Source organism: Equus caballus, chromosome 10, assembly GCF_041296265.1.
Source record: "Equus caballus isolate H_3958 breed thoroughbred chromosome 10, TB-T2T, whole genome shotgun sequence".
In the NCBI taxonomy this organism is placed as follows: domain Eukaryota; kingdom Metazoa; phylum Chordata; class Mammalia; order Perissodactyla; family Equidae; genus Equus; species Equus caballus.
In genome coordinates, this window is record NC_091693.1 from 23,194,083 (window position 1) to 23,218,891 (window position 24,809).

At 36.6% G+C, this 24,809-nt stretch overlaps 2 protein-coding genes across 2 annotated transcripts in view; one reads left to right on the plus strand and one right to left on the minus strand.

Moving 5' to 3' along the window:
- Nucleotides 1-24,809, plus strand: part of LOC106781576 (zinc finger protein 331) — a 131,832-nt gene that overhangs the window by 61,169 nt on the left and 45,854 nt on the right. The window contains exon 6 of the mRNA XM_070224800.1: nt 18,781-19,467. Within this exon, the coding sequence (XP_070080901.1) occupies nt 18,781-19,467 (687 nt within the window). The remainder of the gene's footprint in view (nt 1-18,780; nt 19,468-24,809) is intronic.
- Nucleotides 23,035-23,949, minus strand: EQUCABV1R913 (vomeronasal 1 receptor equCabV1R913). The gene is given in 1 exon segment (NM_001166858.1): nt 23,035-23,949. A coding segment is annotated over 1 exon segment (915 nt).

Below are 24,809 nucleotides of genomic sequence, written 5' to 3' on the forward strand. Positions count from 1 at the left end.
GTCTGCATTTCCCTTATTTCTACTCAAGTTTTTATTATTTCCTTCCTTCTACTGATTTTGGGCTTCGTTTATTCTGATTTTTCCAGTTCCTTTATATGCACTGTTACATTGTTTATTTGGGATTTTTCTTGTTTGTTGACGTACGGCTGTATTGCTATAAATGTCCCTGTTAGAACCATCTTTTGCTATATCCCATAGATTTTGGCATGTCCTATTTTCATTTTCATTGGTCTCTAGGAATTTTTTTGATTTCTTCATTGACTCAATCATTGTTCGGTAATGTTTTGTTTAATCTTAACATAGTTGTGGCTTTTCTGATTCTCTTCCTGTAGTTGATTTCTACTATCATAATTCTGTGGTTAGAAAACATACTGGTATTATTTCAATCCTGTTCAATTTATTGAGACTTCTTTTGTGGCCTAATGTGTGATCAATCCTGGAGAACGCTGCCTGTGCATTTGAAAAGAATGTGTATTCTGCAGTTTTAGGATGGAACGTTCTATATATACCCACTGAGTCCATCTGGTCTAATGTGTCATTTCAGGCCAATGTTTCCTTATTGATCTTCTGTTTGGATGATCTACCCATTGGTATAGTTGGAGTGTTAAAGTCCCCTACTATTATGCTGTTGCAATCTGTTTCTCCTTTAATGTCTGTTAATAATTGCTTTATATATTTTGGTGCTCCTATGGTGTGTGCATAGTTCTTTACAAGTGTTATATCCTCTTGTTGGATTGTACCCTTTATCGTTATGTAGTGCCCTTGTCGTCTCATGTGACAGTTTTTGTTTTAAAGTCTATTTTGTCTGAGAAAACTATGGCTACATCAGCTTTCTTTTCATGTCCATGTGCATGGAGTATCTTTTTCCATCCCTTCACTTCCAGTTTGTGAGTATTTTTAAGTCTGGAGTGTGTTTCTTGTATGCAGCACATATATAGGGCTTCTTTTTTTAATCCAACCTGCCACCATATGCCTTTTCATTGGAGGTTTTAGTCCACTGAGATTTAAAGTAGCTTTTGATAAGTTTGTACCTATTGCCATTTTGTTCCTTTTGTCTGTTTTAGTAGCTCTTCTCTGTCGCTTTCTTCTTCTCTTGCTCTCTTCCTTTGTGGTTTGATGGCTTTCTTTAGTATTATGTTTGGGTTTCTTTCTCTTAATTATTTGTGTGTTTATTATGGGCTTCTGGTTTGTGATTACCATGACGTTCATCTATAATAATCTATGTACATAGCAATCTAGAGCAAGTTGATGTTCTCTTTCATTTGACCTCTTTCTAAAAGCTCTACTCTTTTACTCTGCTCCTCACACATTTTATGTTTTTGGTATCATATCTAAGGTTTTATTTTGTTTGTATCCATTACTGTCTGATTACTGAAATATGTAATTTTAGTACTTTTGTCTTTTGATCTTCATATTATCTTCATAGGTGGTTGATCTGCTACTTTGAATTTACTTTTGCCTTTGCCAGTGATTTTTATGGCCTTTTCTTTTTGATAATTTTCTTATTCCTATTTGTGGTCTTCTCTTCCCCACTTAAATAAGTCCCTTTAGCATGTAGTAAAACTGGTTTGTGGGTGATAATCTCCTTTAAGTTTTGTTTGTCTGGGAAACTCTTTCTCTCTCCTTCCATTCTGAATGGTAACTTTGCCAGCTAGAGTATTCTTGGCTGTAGGTTTTTTCCTTTCAGCCCTTTAAATCTATTATGCCACTCCCATCTAGTCTGTAAGGTTTCTGCTGAGAAGTCAGCTCATAGCCTTATGGGGTTTCTTTTATGTGGCACTTGTTGCCTTTCTCTTGCTGCTTTTAGCAGTATCTCCTTATATTTAAATTTGGACATTTTAATAATAATGTGTCTTAGTGTAGGTCTGTTTTGGTTTATCTTGTTCGGTACTCTCTGTACTTCCTGTATTTGGATGTCTGTTTCCTTCCTTAGGTTGGGAAACTGTTCAGTTATTATTTCTTCAAATAGATTCTCTGCCCCCATGTCTCCCTCTCTTCCTTTCGGGGCAGGATTAATAGAAATGTTCGTATGCTTAATGCTGTCCCAGAGGTCCCTTAGACTATTCTCATCCTTTTAATTCTTTTTCTTTTATCTGTTCAGCTTGGGTGATTTCATCTAGTCTATCATCCAGCTGGCTAATCTGTTCTTCTGTATCATCAACTCTGCTATTCAGTCCCTCTAGTCAATTTTTCGTTTCCAGCATTGTAGGCTTCATTTCTGACTGGTTCTTTTTTATATTTCCCAATGCTTTGTTGATATTCTCACTGTGTTCATCCTGTCTCCTCCCAAGATCAGTGAGGATCCTTATGACTTTTTCTTGTAACTCTTTGTCAGGTAAATTGTTTATTTCTATTTCATTTAGTTCTTTTTCTGGGGTTTTTCCTGCTCCCTTTCTTGCAATGTATCCTTTTGCCTCATTTTGCGTTTTTCTCTGTGCTTACATGTGCCTGTAGTTATTTCAGTAGGCTTAAGACTATGTGGAGTTTAATTCAAATATGAATCAACTATATGTCTTTTGCCAATATAATTGAGTCAGGGTTTATCTGTACAATTATTACCCCTACTTTGTTAATGATTTATATTGTTTATTTTTTAATCTTGTTTATTTCTTTTCTTGGTTATTGATCAGTGGTTCTTTTATCCTGCCTTAGAAAGTAGTCTTGATTTCACACCACTTTATCATTGAATTCATATTCTCTTTGTGTGAGAGAAACTTTTCGAATTAAAGGTAATTTTTGAAAAGCTTTGTAAGTCCATCTCTTTTAGATAGTATAGATAGTATTATTTTTGAATTGTGGTAAAAATACAACAATAAAATTTAGCATCATAATAATTTTTAACTGTACAGCACAGGACTGTTAATTATATTCACATTGTTTTGCCACTGATCTCTGGAAATTTTCATCTTGCAAAACAGACTTATTAACCACTAAGCAATCACTTTCTTGTTCCCTCTCGCACAAGCACCTGGAAAGTACCATTCCGCATTTTTTATTTTTTCTATGAGGATCACTACATAAGTTTACTCACAGAACTGGAGTTATATGGTTTCATTCGCTTTGTGAATCATGTATTTCACTTAACATACTGTCCTCAAGATTTATTCATGTTGCATCATGAGAAAGGTCTTTTTCTTTCTTAAGAATGCATAATAATTCATTGTATGTGTATGCTACATTTTCTTTATCTATTAATCTATTCATGGACATTTGGGTTGCTTCCAACTATTATTGGCTTTTGTGATTACTGCTACAATGTCCATGGGTGTGCAAATATCTCTTGCAGATCTTCTTTTGAATTCTTTTGAATTTATGCCAAGAAGTGGGATGGCTGGATCATATGTTCATTCTATTTTTAATTTTTTGAGAAACCTCTGTACCGTTCTTCATAGTGGTTGTACTATTTTATATTTCCTCCATTGGTGCGTAAGTGTTCCAATTTCTTCTTTTAAATTTTTACTTAGTTTTTAATTTTTCTCCAGTTTCTTTTTTCATTGTGGTAACACGGGTTTATAACATTATACAAATGTCAGATATACATCATTATATATTTCAGCTTCTGTGTAGCTTACATGTTCACCACCCAAAGATAATTATAAACCATTACAACACATGTGCCTAACCATCCTTTTCACCATCATCACTCCCCACTTCCCCTCTGGTGACCACCAATCCAATCTCTGTTTGTGTGTGTTTGTTTGTCATCATTTTTATCTTCTACTTATGAGAGATCATATGGTATTTCACTTTCTCCCTGTGACTAATTTCACTTAGCATAATACCCTCAAGGTCCATCTATGTCGTCACAAATGGCCGGATTCCCTCATTTCTTATGGCTGAGTACTGTTCCATTGTGTATGTATACCACATCTTCTGTATCTGTTCATCCATTAATGGGTACTTAAGTTGCTTCCAAGTCTTGGCTATTGTGAATAATGCTGCATTGAGCATAGGGGAGCATGTCTCTTTATGCATTCATGTTTTCATGTTCTTTGGGTAAATAAACAGCACTGGAAAAGCTGGATCATTTGGTAGCTCTATTTTTTTTTTATTAATGTTATGATAGATTACAACCTTGTGAGATTTCAGTTGTACATTTTTGTTAGTCATGTTGTGGGTACACCACTTCCCCCTTTGTGCCCTCCCCCCACCCCCCTTTTCCCTGGTAACCACCGATCAGATCTCCTTATCAATATACTAACTTCCACCTATGAGTGGAGTCATATAGAGTTCGTCTTTCTCTGACTGGCTTATTTCGCTTAACATAATACCCTTGAGGTCCATCCACGTTGTTGTGAATGGGCCAATTTCGTCTTTTTTTATGGCTGAGTAGTATTCCATTGTGTATATATACCACGTCTTCTTTATCCAATCATCAATTTCTGGGCATGTAGGTTGGTTCCACGTCTTGGCTATTGTAAATAATGCTGCGATGAACATAGGGGTGCAACGGACTCTTGAGATTTCTGATTTCAGGTTCTTAGGATAGATACCCAGTAATGGGATGGCTGGGTCATAGGGTATTTCTATTTTTAACTTTTTGAGAAATCTCCATACTGTTTTCCATAGTGGCTGCACTAGTTTGTATTCCCACCAACAGTGTATGAGGGTTCCTTTTTCTCCACAACCTCTCCAACATTTGTCGCTCTTGGTTTTGGATGTTTTTGCCAATCTAACGGGTGTAAGGTGATATCTTAGTGTAGTTTTGATTTGCATTTCCCTGATGATTAGCGATGATGAACATCTTTTCATGTGTCTCTTGGCCATATTCATATCTTCTTTTGAGAAATGTCTGTTCATGTCCTCTGCCCATTTTTTGATCGGGTTGTTTGTTTTTTTGTTGTTAAGCAGTGTGAGTTCTTTGTATATTATGGAGATTAACCCTTTGTCGGATAAGTGGCTTGTAAGTATTTTTTCCCAATTAGTGAGCTGTTTTTTTGTTTCAATCCTGTTTTGCCTTGCCTTGAAGAAGCTCTTTAGTCTGATGAAGTCCCATTTGTTTATTCTTTCTATTGTTTCCCTCAACTGAGGAGTTATAGTGTCCGAAAAGATTCTTTTGAAACTGATGTCAAAGAGTGTACTGCCTATATTCTCTTCCAAAAGACTTACTGTCTCAGGCCTAATCTTTAGGTCTTTGATCCATTTTGAGTTTATTTTGGTGTGTGGTGAAAAAGAATGGTCAATTTTCAATCTTTTGCATGTGGCTGTCCAGTTTTCCCAGCACCATTTGTTGAAGAGACTTTCTTTTCTCCATTGTAGGCCCTCTGCTCCTTTGTCGAAGATTAGCTGTCCATAGATGTGTGGTTTTATCTCTGGGCTTTCAATTCTGTTCCATTGATCTGTGGACCTGTTTTTGTACCAGTACCATGCTGTTTTGATCACTGTAGCTTTGTAGTATGTTTTGAAATCAGGGATTGTGATTCTGCCAGCTTTGTTTTTCTTGCTCAGGATTGCTTTAGCAATTCGCGGTCTTTTGTTGCCCCATATGAATTTTAGGATTGTTTGTTCAATTTCTGTGAAGAATGTTCTTGGGATTCTGATTGGGATAGCATTGAATCTGTAGATTGCTTTAGGTAGTATGGACATTTTAACTATGTTTATTCTTCCAATCCATGTGCATGGAATGTCTTTCCATCTCTTTATGTCATCGTCAATTTCTTTCAAAAAAGTCTTGTAGTTTTCATTGTATAGATCCTTCACTTCCTTGGTTAAGTTTATCCCAAGGTATTTTATTCTTTTCGTTGCGATTGTGAATGAGATTGAGTTCTTGAGTTCTTTTTCTGTTAGTTCATTGTTAGTGTATAGAAATGCTACTGATTTATGCACGTTAATTTTATACCCTGCTACTTTGCTGTAGTTGTTGATTATTTCTAATAGTTTTTCTATGGATTCTTTGGGGTTTTCTATATATAAGATCATGTTGTCTGCAAACAGCTAGAGTTTTACTTCTTCGTTACCTATTTGGATTTCTTTTATTTCTTTTTCCTGCCGAATTGCTCTGGCCAGCACCTCCAGTACTATGTTGAATAGGAGTGGTGAAAGTGGGCACCCTTGTCTTGTTCCTGTCCTCAGAGGGGTGGCTTTCAGTTTTTGTCCATTGAGTATGATGTTGGCTGTGGGTCTGTCATATATGGCCTTTATTATGTTGAGGTACTTTCCTTCTATACCCATTTTATTGAGGGTTTTTATCATAAATGGGTGTTGGATCTTGTAGAATGCTTTCTCTGCATCTATTGAGATGATCATGTGGTTTTTGTTTTTCATTTTGTTGATGTAGTGTATCACGTTGATTGACTTGCGGATGTTGAACCATCCCTGTGTCCCTGGTATAAATCCCACTTGATCATGGTGTATAATCTTTTTGATGTATTGCTGTATTCGGTTTGCCAAAATTTTGTTGAGGATTTTTGCATCTATGTTCGTCAGTGATATCGGCCTGTAGTTCTCCTTCTTTGTGTTGTCCTTGTCAGGTTTGGGGATCAGAGTGATGTTGGCTTCATAGAATGTGTTAGGGAGTACTCCATCTTTCTCAATTTTCTGGAACAGTTTGAGAAGAATAGGTATTAAGTCTTCTTTGAATGTTTGGTAGAATTCTCCAGAGAAGCCGTCTGGTCCTGGACTCTTATTTTTGGGGAGGTTTTTGATTACCGTTTCTATTTCCTTACTTGTGATTGGCCTATTCAGATTCTCCATTTCTTCCTGATTCAGTTTGGGGAGATTGCAGGAGTCTAGGAATTTGTCCATTTCTTCCAGGTTGTTCAATTTGTTGGCATATAGTTTTTCATAGTATTCTCTTATGATCTCTTGTATTTCATTGGTATCTGTTGTGATTTCTCCTCTCTCATTCCTAATTTTATTTATTTGCGATTTCTCTCTTCTTTTCTTGGTGAGTCTGGCTAAGGGTTTGTCAATTTTGTTAATTCTTTTGAAGAACCAACTCTTTGTTGCATTGATCCTTTCTATTGTCTTTTTTGTTTCAATATTGTTTATTTCTGCTCTTATTTTTATTATTTCCCTCCTTCTACTGACTCTGGGCTTTGTTTGTTCTTCTTTTTCTAGTTCTGTTAGGTGTCGTTTGAGGTTCCTTATGTGAGCTTTTTCTTGTTTAGTGAGGTGAGCCTGTATTGCGATGAATTTCCCTCTTAGGACTGCTTTTGCTGCATCCCAAATGGTTTGGTATGTCGTGTTCTCATTTTCATTTGTCTCCAGATAATATTTGATTTCTTCTTTAATTTCTTCAATGATCCATTGTTTGTTCAGAAGCGTGTTGTTTAGTCTCCACATTTTTGCCCCTTTCTCTGCTTTTTTCTTGTAGTTGATTTCTAGTTTAATAGCATTATGATCAGAAAAGATGCTTGATATTATTTCAACTCTCTTGTATTTATTGATGTTTGCTTTGTTTCCCAAAATATGGTCAATCCTTGAGAATGTTCCATGTGCACTTGAGAAGAATGTGTAACCTGCTGTTTTTGGATGAAGTGTTCTATATATATATCTTAAGTCCATCTGGTCTAATTTTTCATTTAATTCTATTATTTCCTTGTTGATTTTCTGTCTGGATGTTCTGTCCATTGGTGTTAATGGTGTGTTGAGGTCCCCTACTATTATTGTATTGTTGTTGATGTCTTCTTTTAGTTCTATTAAGAGTTGCTTTACAAATTTTGGTGCTCCTGTGTTGGGTGCATATATATTTATAAGTGTTATGTCTTCTTGGTGGAGAGTCCCTTTTATCATTGTATACTGTCCCTCTTTGTCTTTCTTTATCTGTTTTGCTTTGAAGTCTACCTTGTCTGATATTAGTATAGCGACGCCTGCTTTCTTTTGTTCATTATTAGCTTGGAGGATTGTTCTCCATCCCTTCACTCTGAGTCTGTGTTTGTCTTTGGGGCTGAGGTGTGTTTCCTGGAGGCAGCATATTGTTGGATCTTGTTCTTTGATCCATCCTGCCACTCTGTGTCTTTTGATTGGGGAGTTCAATCCATTTACATTTAGAGTGATTATTGAGATGTGGGGGCCTACCACTACCATTTTGTGTCTTGTTTTCTGGTTTTCTTCAATTTCCTTTGTTTCTCGTCCCATGGTTTAATCTGTTCTGATGAAGAGCTGCTACTCTCTGTTGTTGTCCTTCTACTTATCTCCTCTGCTCTTGGTTTTGTAGCCCCTTTCCTTTTTTGGATTTTTCAGGAATGAGGGTTTTCCTGAGGATTTCCTGAAGAGGAGGTTTTGTGGCAATGAACTCCCTTAATTTTTGTTTATCTGGGAAAGTTTTTATTTCTCCATCATATATGAAGGATATTTTCGCTGGGTAGAGAATTCTCGGCTGTAGATTTTTGTCCTTCAGATTTTTAAATATATCATTCCACTCTCTTCTAGCCTGTAAGGTTTCTGCTGAGAAATCTGCTGATAGCCTGATGGGGGTTCCTTTGTAGGTTAGTTTCTTTTGCCTGGCTGTCCTTAGTATTTTCTCTTTGTCGTTGACTTTTGCTAGCTTCACTGCTATATGCCGTGGAGTTGGTCTTCTTGCATTGATAAAGTTTGGAGATCTATTGGCTTCTGTCACCTGAAGATCCATCTCCCTCACCAGATTTGGGAAGTTCTCAGCCATTATTTCTTTGAATAGGCTTTCTGCCCCTTTCTCCTTCTCTTCTCCCTCTGGTATACCTATAATCCTTATGTTGCATCTCCTAATTGTGTCTGATAATTCTCGGAGAGTTTCTTCATTTCGTTTTAGTCTTGCTTCTCTCTCCTCCTCTGCCTGCAGCAATTCTATATTGCCATCTTCCAAATTGCTAATTCTTTCCTCCATATTATCGGCCCTACTGTTCAGAGCATCTAGATTTTTCTTAATCTCCTCTATTGTGTTCTTCATTTCCAATATTTCTGTTTGGTTCTTCTTTATCATATCAAACTCTTTTGTGATGTAGCTCCTGAACTCATTGAGTTGTCGGTCAGAATTCTCTCTTAACTCATTGAGTAGTTTAATGATGGCTGTTTTGAAGTCATCATCATTTAGGTTATATATCTCATTTTCTTTGGGATTGTTTTCTGTATATTTGTTATTTTCTTTCTGTTCTGGAGATTTAATGGTAGCTCTATTTTTAATTTTTGAGGAATCTCCATACCGTTTTCCATAGTGGCTGTACCAGTTTGCACTCCCACCAGCAGTGGATCAGGGTTCCCTTCTCTTCATATCCTCTCCAACACTTATTGTTTCTTGTTCTGTTATTTATAGCCATTCTGATGGAAGTGAGGTGATATCTCATTGTAGTTTCTTTTTTTTTTTTTTTAAAAAGATTGGCACCTGAGCTAACGACTGTTGCCAATCTTCCTCTTTTTTTTTATTCCTCTCTCCAAAGCCCCCCAGTAGATTGTTGTATATTCTAATTGTGATTGTCTCTGGCTGTGCTATGTGGGACGCAGACTCACCATGGCCTAATGAGCAGTGCCATGTCCATGCCCAGGATCTGAATATGTGATGCCCTGGGCTGATGAAGCAGAGGGCACAAACTGAACCAGGCTGGCCCTTGTCATTGTAGGGTTTTGTTTTTTTTTGAGGAAAATCAGCCCTGAGCTAACATCTGTCGCCAATCCTCCCCTTTTTGCTGAGGAAGACTGGCCCTGAGCTAACATCCATGCCCATCTTCCTCTATTTCATATGTGGGACGCCAGCCATAGCATGGCTTGACAAGCACTGTGTAGGTTTGGACCTGGGATCTGAACTGGCGAACCCCAGGTTGCCAAGTGGAACGTGTGAAATTAACGGCTGGGCCAACAGGCTGGCCCCCATATCATTGTAGTTTTGATTTGCATTTCCCTAATAGCTAATGAAGCTGAACATCTTTTCATGTGACTGTTGGCCATCTGTATATCTCTTTGGAGAAATGTGCATTCAGATCTTTTGCCCATTATGTCAACTGGTTTCTTAGTATTTTTGTTGTTGAGATGTATGAGTTCTTTGTATATGTTGAATATTAACCCCTTATCAGATATATGATTTGCAAATATCTTCTCCCAGTTATTAGGTTATCTTTTTCTTTCTTGTTGGTTTCCTTTGCTGTGCAGAACATTTTTAATCTGATGTAGTCTCATTTGTTTATTTTTCCTATTGTTTCCCTTGCCTGATCAGACATGGTACTTGAAAATATGCTGCTAAGACTGATGTCGAAGAGCGTACTGCCTATGTTTTCTTGTAGAAGTTTAATGGTTCCAGGTCTTACATTCAAGTCTTCAATCCATTTTGAGTTAATTTTTGCGTATGGTGTAAGATAGTGGTATACATTCATTCTTTTGCATGTGGCTGTCTAGTTTTCCCAGCACCGTTTATTGAAGAGAATTTACTCTGTCCAATGTATGCTTTTGGCTCCCTTGTCGAATATTCGTTGTCCATAAATGTCTTGGTTTATTTCTCAGCTCTCAATTCTGTTCCTTTGATCTGTGTGTCTGTTTTTGTGCCAGGACTATGCTGAGTTTTTTTTTTTTTTTACTATAGCTTTGTAGAATATTTTGAAATCGAGGAGTGTGATACATCTAACTTTTTTCGTCTTTCTTAGGATTCCTTTGGCTATTCTGGGTCTTTTGTTGTTCCATACAAATTTTAGGAATCTTCGTTATATTTCTGTGAAAAATATTATTGGAACCTTGATAGAGATGGCATTGAATCTGCAGATTGCTTTAGGAAGTATGGACATTTTAACTAAGTTAATTCTTCCAATCTAAGAACGCAGAATATCTTTCCATTTTTTTGCATCTTCTTCAATTTCTTCCAACAATGTTTGATAGTTTTCAGGGACAAATCTTTCACTTCCTTGGTTAAGTTTGTTCCTAGATATTTTATTCTTTTTGTTGCAATTCTAAAATGAGATTGTGTTCTTAATGTCTTTCTGCTACTTCGTTGTTAGTGTATAGAAACACAAGTGATTTTTGTATGTTGATTGTGTATCCTGCAGCTTAACCATATTCATTTATTATTTCTAAAAGTTTTTTAGTGGATTCTTTAGGGTTTTCTCTATGGAATATCATGTATCTGCCATTAGTGACAGTTTCACTTCTACCTTTCCAATTTGGATCCTTTTATTTCTTTTTCTTGCCTGATTGCTCTAGCTAACCCTTTCAATACTATGTTAAATAAGAGTAGTGAAAGTTAGTATTCTTTCTTAAAGGGATAGCTTTCAGTTTTTCCTCACTGAGAATGATATTAGCTGTGGGTTTGTCATATATGGCCTTTATTATATTGAAGTAGTTTCCTTCTAAATCTATTTTATTCACAGTTTCTTTTTATCATAAATGGATGCTATATCTTGGCAAATGCTGTCTCTGCATCTATTGAGATGATCCTGTGAGTTTTATTCTTCATTTTGTTAATGTTTTGTATCATGTTGATTAATTGGCAGATGTTGGACCATCCCTACATCCCTGGAATAAATCTCACTTGATCATGGTGTGTGATCTGTTTAATGTATTTTGTATTTGGTTTGCTAGTATTTTTTTGAGAATATTTGCGTTGATGTTCATTAGTGATATTGGCCTGTAATTTTCTTTTTTGCGTGTTGTCCTTGTCTGGTTTTGGTATCAGGCTAGCGTAAAACAACAAGTTAGGAAGTTTCCCCATCCCTTCAATTTTGCGGAAGAATTTGAGAAGGTTAGGAATTAAGTCTTCTTTGAATGTTTGTTAGAATTCACCAAGAAAGCCTTCTGGTCCTGGACTTTTATCTTTTGGGAGGTTTTTGATAAGTCTGTCCATCTCCTTACTTGTGATTGATCTACTCAGATTCTCTATTTCTTTTTTATTAAGATTTGGAATGTTGCATGATTCTAAGCATTTATCCATTTCTTATAGATTATCCAATTTGTTGGTGTATAGCTTTTCATAGTATTCTCTTATCTTTCGTATTTCTGGGGTGTCGATTGTACGTTCTTCTCTTTCATTTCTGATTTTATTTATTTGAACCTTCTCTTTTTTGCTTTGGTGGGTCTAGCCAAAGGTTTGTCAACTTTGCTTATCTTTTCAAAGAACCAGCTCTTAGTTTCATTAATTTTTTTAGTCTCTATTTCAGTTATTCCAGCTCTGATTTATTATTTCCTTCCTTCCCCTGATTGTGGGCTTTGTTTGTTCTTCTTTTTCCAGTCTTTTTAGATGCACTGTTAGATTGTTTTTTTCTTATTTGTTTAGGTAGGCCTGAATTGCTATAAACTTTCCTCTTAGAAACACTTTTGCTGTATCCCATAGATTTTGGCATGTTGTATTTTCATTTTCATTTGTCTCCATGTATTTTTTGATTTCTCCTTTTGATGTCTTCATTGACTCATCATTGTTCAGCAGCATTTTGTTTAACCTCCACATATTTGTGGCTTGTCTGCTTTTCTTTCTGTACTTGATTTCTAGTTTCATACCTTTGGCAAGAAAAGATAATTGGTCTTATTTCGAACTTCTTAAATTTATTAAGACTTGTTTTGTGGCCTCATATGGGATCAATACTGGACAATGTTCCATGTGTCTTTGAAAAGAAAGTATTCTGCAGCTTTTGGATGGAATGTTCTACATATTTCTACTAAGTCCAACTGGTATAATATATCATTTAAGGCCAATGTTTCCTTATTGATCTTGTGTTTGGATGATCTATCCAGCAGTGTAGGTGGAGAGTTAAAGTCCCCAACTATTATTGTTACCATCTATTTCCCCTTTTATGTCTGTTAATAATTGCTTTACCTATATCTATATCTATATATCTATATCTATATCTAGGTGCTCCTATGTTCAGTGCATAGATAATTACAAGTGTTGTATCCTCTTGTTATATTGTTCCTTTTATTATTTTGTAGTTCCCTTCCTTGTCTCTTGTTATAGTTTTTGTTTTAAAGTATATTTTGTCTGAGATAAATATTCCTACACCAGCTTTGCCTTCATTGTGGATGCATGGTGTACCTTTGTCCATCCCTTCACTTTCAGAATGTGAGTCTTTTAGCTCTGAAACATGTTTCTGGTATGCAGCATATATATGGGTCTTGTTATTTTTATCCAATCTGCCACCCTATGGCTTTTGATTGGAGCATTTAGTCCATTGACATTTAAACTAGTTATTCATATGTATGTATCAATTGGCATTTGCCTAACTTTTTTTCTGTGTTTTAGGAGTTCTTCTAGGTTCCTTTCTTCTTGTCTTGCACTCTTCCCTTGTGATTTGATGGCTTTTTTTAGTATTGTATTTGGATTCCTTTCTCTTAATTATTTATGTATTTATTAGGAAAGTCTCATTTGTGATTACCATGACGTTCATGTATAATGATCTATGTATATAGCTATCTAAATTGAGTTGACGGTCTCTTTAGTTTGACTTCCTTCTAAAAACTCTACTCTTCTACTTCCCTCCTGTGAGATTTTGTTTTTGATAGCATATCTAACCTCTTATTTCATGTGTGTGTATGTATTATCCTTTCATCATTGAAATTAGTAATTTTAGTGCTTTTGTCTTTTGACCTACATATTATCTTCATAGGTGATTGATCTGCTACTTTTACTGTTTTTTGGCCTTTAGCAGTGACTTTATTGCCTTTTTAATGATAATTTGCTTCTTCTTCTTTGTAGTCTTCTCTTTCCCAGTTAAATAAGTTCTTTTAACATTTCTTGTAAAACTGGTTTCTTGGTGATAAATTCCTTTATCTTTTGCTTCTCTGGGAAACTCTTTCTCCTTCCATTCTGAATGATAACCTTGCCAGGTAGAGTGTTCTTGTCTGTGATTTTTTCCTTTCAGTGGTTTAAATATATTGTGCCACTCCCATCTAGCCTAGAAGGTTTTTACTGAGAAGCCAGCTGACAGTCTTATGGGATTTCCTTTGTATGTCACTAGTTGCCTCTCGCAACTTTTAGGATTCTCTCATTATCTTTAATTTTGGACTTATGTGTCTTCCTGTTGGCCTCTTTGTGTTTATCTTGTTTGGTGCTCTCTGCACTTCCTCTCTTTGGACGTCTGTTTCCTTCCTTAGGTTAGGAAAGTTTTCAGCTATTATTTCTTCAAGTAGATTTTCTGCCCCTTTGTTTCTCTCTTCTCCTTCTGAGACACCTATAATATGAATAATTCTTTTTTCTTTGATCTGTTCAGCTTGGGTGATTTCCTCAAGTTGCTCATCCAGCTCAATGATCCATTCTTCTGTATCATCTACTCTGCTATTGAATCCTCTAGAGAATTGTTCATTTCCAGTATTGTATTCTTCATTTTTGATTGGTTCTTTTTATATTCTCCAATTCTTTGTTGATGTGTTCACTGTGTTCATCCATTTTTCTCCCAGGATCAGTGAGCATCCTTATGTGTTTTTGCTTGAACTGTTTGTCAGGTAGATTGCTTACGTCTGTTACATTTAGTTGTTTTGCTGTGGTTTTGTCCTGTTCCTTTGTTTGAATGTATTCATTTCCCTCCTCATTTAGTCTCTTTCTTTGTGCTTATATCTACCTATTAGGTGGGTGAGGTCCATCTCTTTATCTTGGAAAGTGGCCTTATGTAAGAAACGAGTTTGGAGGCCGAGCAGTGCACTTCCCTCTTGTCGGCAGTATCCAGTGTTCCAAGAGTGACACTCTGTGGGCTAAATGTGTCCTTCTTTGATGGCAGGGTTGCTCTTGCTGTAGTTTCCCAGGGAGTCTAGGCTGTCTCTGTGGCCAGTTGATTTTAATTATCAGCTGTGTGTGACTGCTGTGGATCTGTCAGTCACTTGATTGCGTTAGTAGCACCCCAGGACAGCTGTCTGCAAGGTCTAACATCACATTTCTGCTGCAGTTTTTCTATTTAATGAGTAAGCCCCTGGCATGGCTGGTTGCTAGGCTCAAGGGCTTATAATTTCTAAAGAACTCCAGCTTGCTAGGCTATTCTCAGCTATCTCAGCATTGCAGCTGTATGGGGCTAGACCCAGGATTTAGAAGGTGAGGCTGATCTCTCATGTAGCTGTTTGAGTAGTACAGATCTTCCACCACTGATAAGCCCCAGGCCCACAGGTCCACACCCACCATCAATACAGTCCTGGCCCTTGCACAGACCCCCAACCCTTGGAGTGGACTCAGTAATGCCATTGCAGATGCCCCCAGACATCTGACCACTGCCCCACACACTCTACACACTCCTCATGCATGTTCTGCCCCACAGAAGTGGACCCACTCACCTGCCTGCAGAGGATCCAGGCACCCAGTCTATGCAGGCTGAAAGGATGCCTGGTGGCCTGCTGTCGGGTAGGGCCAGTCCCTATGATGGACTGCCTGCATTGGCTAAGCTGGATTAAATCAATGCTATAGTAGGTAGGGCAGTCCCTGGGCAAACAGGCCAGAGAATGTATTCCAATAGCGTCTGGCATCATCAGTGTCAGCACATCTTACTAGGTTACAGTAATGGCTGCCACCAATATCTCAGTCCCTGGAGACGTCTCACCTCTCACCAAAATGCATCCAGAGTCTATCAAGTGAGTCTGTTTTCACCAAAGGACTGTGCACCTTTCTTTCTGGTGATTTTAGGTTGCTTTCCAAAATGCGTGAATTTGCACATGGGCACTTTAAGAGCTGGATTATTTCTGCTGATGTCTGATAGCCTGTCTAGGGGTATTCACTATTGTAGTCAATAGCCAGCAAAGCCAGATATTATGACACTCATCTCAGTTGTGCTGAGTTCAAAGGATGCTTATAGTGGTAACACTCCCCCACTCAGGTCCCCACTCCTACGGGGAAGGCTGCATATGATAAAATTGCTCCTGGCTGGCCGTGAAGCTCTGCATCTCATGAGGTGCCTGTTTTCTCTCGAGAAAGGAATTTCTGCCTCTTCTATCTCAGTCAGGACTGTCCCTTGTTATGGTGATTCTTTTTATCCAGTTTTCAGTTCTCTGTTAGGCTGAAGTTTTCCAAGAATAGTTGTAAGTTGGTTGTCTTCATGAGAGGAGACTAGTTCAGAGTCCAACACTCCCATCTTGGTACCAACTTCAGTGTTCCTATTTCTCCACATCCATTCCAACATTTCATTTTATTTTTTTGGTTTAATAGTTGTCATCCTAATCGTGCGAGGTGATAGATCATGCTGGTTTTGATTTGTATACCTCTAATGATGACTGATTATTTTGCAAAGATTGGCACCTGAGCTAACATCTGCTGCCAAACTTCTCTCTGTTTTTCTTCTTCCCAAAGCTCCCCGGTTAATAGCTGTATATCCTAGTTGTAGTTCCTTCTGGCTCTGCATTGTGTGATGCTGGCTCAGCATGGCTTGATGAGTCGTGCTAGGTCCATGCCCAGGAGCTGAACCAGTGAAAACCTGGGCCGCCGAAGTGGAGTGTGCGAACTTAAACACTTGGACATGGTGCTAGCCCCTGATTACTGATTTTAGCATCTTTCACATGTCTTATGTACCTTTGTGTATCTTCTTATATGTCTAGTCAACCCTTTGCCCATTTAATATTCATGTTAATTATTTTTGATGTTGTTGATTTGTGGGAGTTGTTTATATATTCTGGATATCATCTACTTATCAGCTATAAGCTTTGCAAAAGTTTTCTCCCTTTCCATATGTTTCCTTTTCATGGCATTGAATGTCTCTTTTAATATGCACAAGTTTATACATTTGATGGAATCCCATTTGACTATATTTGCTTTTTTTTGCCTGTGCCTTTGATGTCACAACCAAGAAATCATTGCCAAATCAGATGTCATGGAACCCTTTCCCTATGTTTCCATCTAGGAGATTTATAGTTATAGGTGTGATGTTTAAATCTTCAATCTGTTTTTGAATTAATGTTTGGAGGTAGTGTTAGGTAAGGGTCTGACTTCATTCTTTCAAATTTGGACATCCAATTTTCCCAAGATTATTTGTTTAAGAGATTGTCCTTTCCCCACTGTGGTATATGCGCCATCATTGAAGTTCATCTGACTGTATACATCAGAGCTTATGTCTGGACTCTCTCTTCTGTTACAATTATTCTATGTCTTTCTTTATGTCCATACTACATTTCTTTGAAAACTATAGCTTTCTACTGTTTTAAAATCAGGAAGTATGATGTTTCCACTTTTATATTTCCTTTTCAAGAATGTTTTGGATATCCAGTGTGACATTCCATAGAAATTTTACGATGGGCTTTTCTATTTCTGCCAAAAATGTCTTTCAGATTTTGATAAGGATTGCTTTCAATCTGTACATCGTCTTGGGTAGAATTAATACTTAACAATATTAAGGATTACAGACCAGGAACATGGCATATGTTTCCATTTATTTATTTTATTCTCTAATTACCTCCAGCTATATTTTCTTGTTTTAATCATACAAGTCTTTCTCCTCCTTCATTAAGTTAACACGTAAATATTTTGTTCTCATTGATGCTATTAGAAATGTAATTGCACTCGTAATTTCTTGTTTTCCATTATTCCCTTTTACTGTAAAGAAATTCAGCACATCTTTGTGTATTAATTTTGTATTCTACATCTTGTTAAATTCGTTGATGAATTCTCTATTTTATTTAATGGGGATTCTTTAGAGTTTTCTACATATAAGAACCTTTCATCTGTCAACACACATGATTTTACATCTTGCTTTCTGATTTGCATGCCTCTGATATCATTTTTTTACCTACTTGTTCTGGCCAGGATATTTAGTTCTATGTCAAATCATAGTGATGAGATTGGGCATCCTTGCCTTCTTCCTCATTATACGAGAAGAGCTTTCAGTCTTCCACTAATCAGTATGATGTTAACTCTCAGCTTTTCATATGTGAAATTCATTATATTCAGGTATTCTCCTTTGATTCGTCATTTGAGTGTTTTTATCATAAAACTGTGTTGAATACTGTCATTTTCTTTTTCTACATCTTTTGATATTAACAGCAGTGTTGACCTTCATTCTGTTAATGTGATCTTCCTTGTTTTGATTTCTGTATGTTGAAACTCCCTTGAGATCCAGGAAGACGTGGTACTTGCATATGGTGTGTGGTAATATTAATGTGTTTCTATTTCAGTTTGCTGGTGTTTTTTGAGGATTTGTGCATCAATGTTCATCACAGATATTGGCTTGCATTGTTATTTGTAGTGTCTGTGTTTGGCTCTGATATCAGGAAATGCTAGCCTCATAAAAAGTGTTTTGTTAATTTCTCTCCTCTTCACTCTTTGAATATGTTTGTACAGAATTGGTGTTCATTTCTCTTTAAATGTTGCTAGAATTGTTTAGTGAATTGATGTGTTCCAGAGCACCTTTTTGTCAGAGGTACTTTTATTTTACTGTTTTAGTCAAGTTGTTAGTTTTATGTTTGTTGTGATTTTTTTATTCCTTCATTTAAGGTCTAAATACATTGTATCTTTCTAGAAATCCATGTTTTTCTAAGTGTCAAATTTTTTCTGTGTATAAGTATTCATTGTAGGCTCCTAATTACTTTCATTTCTATGGTATTGTACACGGTATCTCTGTTTTCACTGCTGATATTAGGTGGTGATTCTCCCATTTGGGCTTAATCCCATTATGGTTTGTCATGTTTGCATAAAATTATAAAGTATATTTGCTGAGTGGAGAAATTTCATAATTTTTATTTGATATATTTCAGCTGTGTCTTCTCATGACACCCATGGCTTGTTGTCAAAAGTTATTTCACATCAGAGAATCCATATGAGAGCAACGACTTGCAAATATAGTAAATGTGGCAAAGCTATTAATCAGTCTTCAAGACTTACTCAAAACCAGAGTTATCATGCTGAAGCAGAACCAAACACATGTAATCACTGTGGGAAAGCCTTTCATCAATCATCAACTCTAAAAAGACGTACGAAAATCCATACTGAAGAGAGACCATACAAATGTAAAGAATGTGGGAAAGCCTTCAACCGGTACTCAAACTTCACTATACATCAGAGAATTCATACTGGAGAGAAACCTTACAAATGTAAAGAATGTGGCCAAGCCTTCACCTGGTGCTCATCCCTTACTATACATCAGAGAATTCACACTGGAGAGAAGCCTTACAAATGTAAAGTATGTGGCAAAGCCTTCAACCAGTACTCAAACCTTACTAAACATCAGAGAATTCATACTGGAGAGAAACCTTACAAATGTAAAGAATGTGGCAAAGCCTTCACCTGGTACACATCCCTTACTATACATCAGAGAATTCACACTGGAGAGAAACCATACAAATGTAAAGAATGCAGCAAAGCCTTCAACCAGTACTCATATCTTACTATACATCAGAGAATTCATACTGGAGAGAAACCTTACAAATGTAAAGAATGTGGCAAAGCCTTTAACAACTGCTCAAATCTTACTCAACATTGGAGAGTTCATACTGGAGGGAAACCTTACAAATGTAAAGAATGCGGCAAAGCCTTCAAGCAGTACTCATGCCTTACTCGACATCAGAGAATTCATACTGGAGAGAAACCATACAAATGTATAGAATGTGGCAAGGCTTTTAACCAGTGTTCAAACCTCACACAACATCAGAGACTTCATACTGGAGAGAAACCCTACAAATGTATTACATGTGGAAAGACCTTTGTAAAAAATATACAGTTTAGAAACCATCAGAAAGTTCATACTGGGAAGTAAAATCTTGAATTATGTAAAAATTTGTGACAGTGTTTATTTGAAGACCTAAAACATTATCAGAATTCATAGTAAAAAGCAGTCAATAGTAGTTTCAGATAGTACTCTATATCACAATATTTATTCAGAATTATCCAAAGTTACAACATTTAGTTAATTAATTAGTATGTTTCAAATAATCAAGGGGATATATGTTTTGACATGTATGCCAATGATGTATGTATCTTTTCGTATTGACAATACTTGGGAATTTTTTAAAAGTCAAAGTTATTGCAGTTCAAATTTCATATCATTTCACACTATGTCTTTATTCCTAGTTTATTTGTGAAATGAAGTGATTGCTGTCTGCTGCCTCACTGATATGAGAGACCCTTGTATACTAGGTGGGATTCATCATATTTCCTTTCCATAGAAAATTAAGGACGCTGTAAGGTACAATGTATGAAGAAAACATAAATGGAGTTATTGCAGTTTCTGCTTTTGGTTGACTTATCACATTGATATCTCACCATTAGGTAGGTGTTCAGGACATCATTCTTTGTATGAAGATAAGACACAGGAACATTCTGAATTTTAAAGAGTTTTACCAATTGCTTTTTAAAGATACAAACACTGTGAGTTTATTGAAATCCCAATCTCTTTATCATAGCAATAGATCGAAGTGATAAATATTAGTCGACATGGTTGAAATAAAGAAATCTTTACAGATATCTGAGAGAACTACACTAACCTTTCCCTAAAAGGACATAAAGTTAATGTACATCTATGTTTCCTGCATAATTAGACACAGTATTGGAAATCATAAAAAGAAGCTGATTCTCAGATCCTTGTATTAGAAGAACAAGAACTCTTTTTCAATGCTTGTAATCTGTATTTTAACCAGGGATCATACAGTGGATTTTGAAATGCTTTATTAAGACTATGTGTGAACTTACTATATTTTAATAAATAAAAATGGTTTTTAATGTGTTAAAACTCATGTGAAATGAATGAGATCTTATCACACCACGATTAACCTCTCCCACTTTATTTAAGGGCATAGGCAAGAGATGATAACAATAACGTCTATGATACTGCAGTGAAACATTACTACTAATCATTTTTTCCTAGTTGCCCTAAAGTCAAATAATTTGAAATTATGTTTCCCACAATGTATGTCTTGTTCCTTTTCCTCCTTTTTGTAGCTATTGGGACATTTTAAAGGTTATAATAAAGATTCAGTGGAGAGTTTAGCTAAACTACTTCATGATATTGCTGCCTTGCCATTCATGTTGTGTAGCCAAGCAGCCTGGAGGTCCTTGAACTGACACCACCCACTTCTCCACCCAAAGATCATAATAAAGACATGAGCCCTAAACGCTGCTACTGTCTCTGTGTACATCCTGCCTTGGCCTCACCTTGTGAGCTCTTAAGGCCTATCATGTACTTCTTCCAGGACCTGTGAGTAATAACCTTTTCTGCTTCAATTTTTTTGACGTTGAACTACAATTCACCATCTATCCTTTAGGTCCTCTATTTAACAAATGCTTATTTAATAAAGTCTCACAGGTATAATTGGGGCCATACTTTTGGATTCTGAATCACTATAAAATTTGACCCTGTAAATTTCTTCACACATGTCCTTCGCGTATGGAACAGAAGTTGATTTTCATGATTCTGATAGATATTGAATGCAATAGGTAAATATATTAAGCTGAATATATATTTTAGGAGTAAGAGAGCAAAGGAGAGAGAAGTGTGTGTCTGTGTGTGTGTGTACACATAACTTCAAAAGAAAGGGAAATACTGGCTCAAAACAAGTAATTTCAAAATTGTTGGTGACTTACTAACAAACTAGAAAACTTTCAGATTGGCAATGGAAATCTATTTTGTCTACTCTACATTGAGTTAATTTCTCCTCAGCCTCATTTCTATTAGCTTGAGAATCTCCGCCTTCAAATCCTGTCTTTTTTTTACTTACCTGTTAATCATGTATGACTTACTACATGATTCATTTGTTCCAAAGTTTATGAACTATTGTTTAAATGACCTGCTCAGGGATTTTAATAATGGTTTTCCTTAAATTTAATGGTGATTAGAAATTGATTTGAAGATAAGAGTAATTCCACAGTTAGCATATTAAGTTGATCTTTTAAAAATTAATATATATACTATTTCTTGAGTGGAATAAAACACAACTCAACATTTGTTAATATTTTTTCACTTTTTATAAGGGACATCGACAAAGTTACTTTCTGTGATGTTTTCATCAGGTGAAAGCTTGGAGACTTCATAAGACGTGGAGTCATTTTAACATTTATGTGAAGTGACCAAACACACAGGACAGTGATGGGTGTCAATCTATAGTTAGAAAAATATTCCAATAGAAGTGTGGTTGTAGTGTCAGGTAAGAGACAGAAAATGGATAAGGGAAGTTGACTGAATTATGCATCTGAGGAAGACACCTGTTCCCTGGCTGCACAACTGCCTCTTTAAATTTAGGGGATATATCTACTTGTTTCATTTCCTAATTGTCCCCAGTTCTTCTGTTTCTCCTCATTGTAATTCCTGCTACATATGCATCTCAGCCATGGGATTTATGAGTTTTCCCCTCAAAATGGTTACACCTCTACTCTTCCAAGTTTAATGGAAATCGCCACCATCAACTTATTTCCCCACGTTAGAGACATGATATTTGCATCCTGAAGTCTCTTTCTTGTCAAAATGCCCAAGTAGCATCCATACCTATTAGAGAGAAAACTGCTTTTTACAGATTTCAAAATCCATGCAAGTCTTTCCCAGACAGTATATATTTGTTTCATCATCAATACTCACCTGACGTCTTTTGAAAATCGGCAGAAACATACTTCTGTGCTCTCTTTCACTTATTCCGGTTCTAATTGGACATTTCTAAATGAAAATATTTTAAGTCTGCCAATGTCACTTCATAACATCACACTTCAAAAGACTACCATCTCTCCAAAGATGAACTGTGAGGAACTCATATTTAGGCGTCCAAAAGCTCTACTCTCTGAATCCGCATTGACCCATCAGCTTAATCCCCCAGTGTTCATTAATCTGTGGGAAAATTCCTTTTTTCTTGAATGAACATTTCACACGGTGCTTTGTTTCATAGAGGTTTACCTACATTCCATGCTTAATTTATTTTGGGGTAAATGTTTTATTTCAGATTGATATTTATGCATTCAAAGACATTTCTGTAATCCTCATATTGTTTCAGGAACTCCTGCTTAATAATGACTAGATTCTGACGCTGCCGTATAAGCATTAATAAAGTTTTATTTACATAGATATTTCCATGATAATCACACAATAGTTCATTTACAATTGCATTATGATTTATTGCTTCTCTCAGAGCATAATCTCAGCCTGCCTTGTTTGCCACTGTCTTGGAAATGACTGTCTAATAGTTGTTTAGGACTCAGAAGGGGATGAATAAATGCATAACTGAACAATAGTCAAAGAGAATTTGCATATTTCTCATAAGATTATGTGATTATCTACTCCTTATCCAGGACAGGAAAGATGTGGATACTCTGCGATCACGGCTCATGAGAATGTAGGGGCTTACAGTTGGGAAACATGCAGTAACTGGTGCAATAAAGATCACCAGGTTCTGGCTGGGATTATCAGAAAGAGTCACATACAAGAAACAGATGGAAGAGAGAGTGTACAGAGACACAAAAGTGCTCACCAACACAAGGATGCTTTGGGTGGCTCTGGCTTCAGCAGAGGATCTAGGGGAGATTTGGTTCCTATGAATGTGTTGGACCTGCTGCTTGTGCCTGTACAGGATGAAAACCATGGAGCCACTGCTCCAGATCATGAGCCCCAAACAAAGAACATCAGGAAATAATGACAATCCTGTATTCAGTAAGACTGTAATTCTGCCATGAAATACTGAACAACATAATCCCAAATCTTTTTTCTTTGTGATGGTTTTGTTGCTCCAATTACCAGTCACACGCATAGTAAAAATTATATTTATCATCAATTGTAGGACCCAGCAGAGGAAAATAGAAGACCCAATGTACTTGGGAGCTTTCACTCTAAGCTCTGCCCACCTTGTGCTCAGGATGCCAATGGTGATGGCCTGGAAGACACTCAAAAGGCAGGTGGTGCCAATGGACACACCCCTGGCCACTCTGTGAATATAGAAAACAAGTTTGTATTCAATATCAGTGAGAAAATTTTTCCACCCAAACGGTATCATTGTATCTGAGATTCCTGTAGGGAGCAGGACCAAGATGTTGGCTACCAGCAGATGTTCAACGATCAAGTCTTTGCCCCTCAGCCTGCATCCCGTGAAGTGAAGGAAGAGATAACGGTAAAGAAGAGAGACATTCCCCAGGACTCCAACTATATTCTCTGATAAGAAGATCATATGTATTGTGAAATTTCTGGTAGCCATCCTGTCCGGTGTCTGTGAAAGATACTTGCCTTCTTAGCCAGAGTGTTCTGCATGGAAATATGAGGCATGTGCTACTTGTATCATATCAACTGAAATCCAATATTGTCCACTTACCATTAGTTCCCATGAAGAAATATTAACTTAATGTTGTTCTTTTACTAAGAGGTCTCCAAGGATTGAATGTATAACTTTTGAAAGAGCATGTATGATGACATAATCATGTCTATGAAGGCTATACACGTACTGGCTCACTTCTTCATTTTTCCCAAACCTACTATTTTCCAGGAACTACGATTATTTTCATTCTAAAGAGCAGCAGAACTTAGATACAGGGACATTAAGCATTTTGACTAAATTCACATGCTAGTTACAGGCAGGATGTGACTTAAACCTGGCTGGGCTGGTAACAAAGCAAGCACGTTTAATCGCTGTAATCTACTGACAAAGGAACTTAGTCTTTCTAATAGTCTGCATAGATATTTAGCTGTTTTCATAACTTGTCATTACATTTGAAGTTGGTGGTTAATTTACTATTTCATTGCAGTTGTAACAAGTTTCACTTATATGCAAAGATTTATTTCATTGGCCAATATCAATTGTGCATAAAGCTTTTGAGGTAGCAATTAAGTGTAGATGCTCTGATTGTAATACTAAGGACACCTGTCTCATGACCAAGCTAGATTTCATAAATACAAGATTGGCTCAATATTAGAATGGCAACACAAAGAGTCATTTGCTTTTGTGCCACGAACAAGACAGTACTACCTATCACATAAATGGTGAATATGATAGTGTGCCATAAATTATTTTACATGAATTACTAATGTCATAAACTTGTGTTGTATGGAAAAAAGTTACTA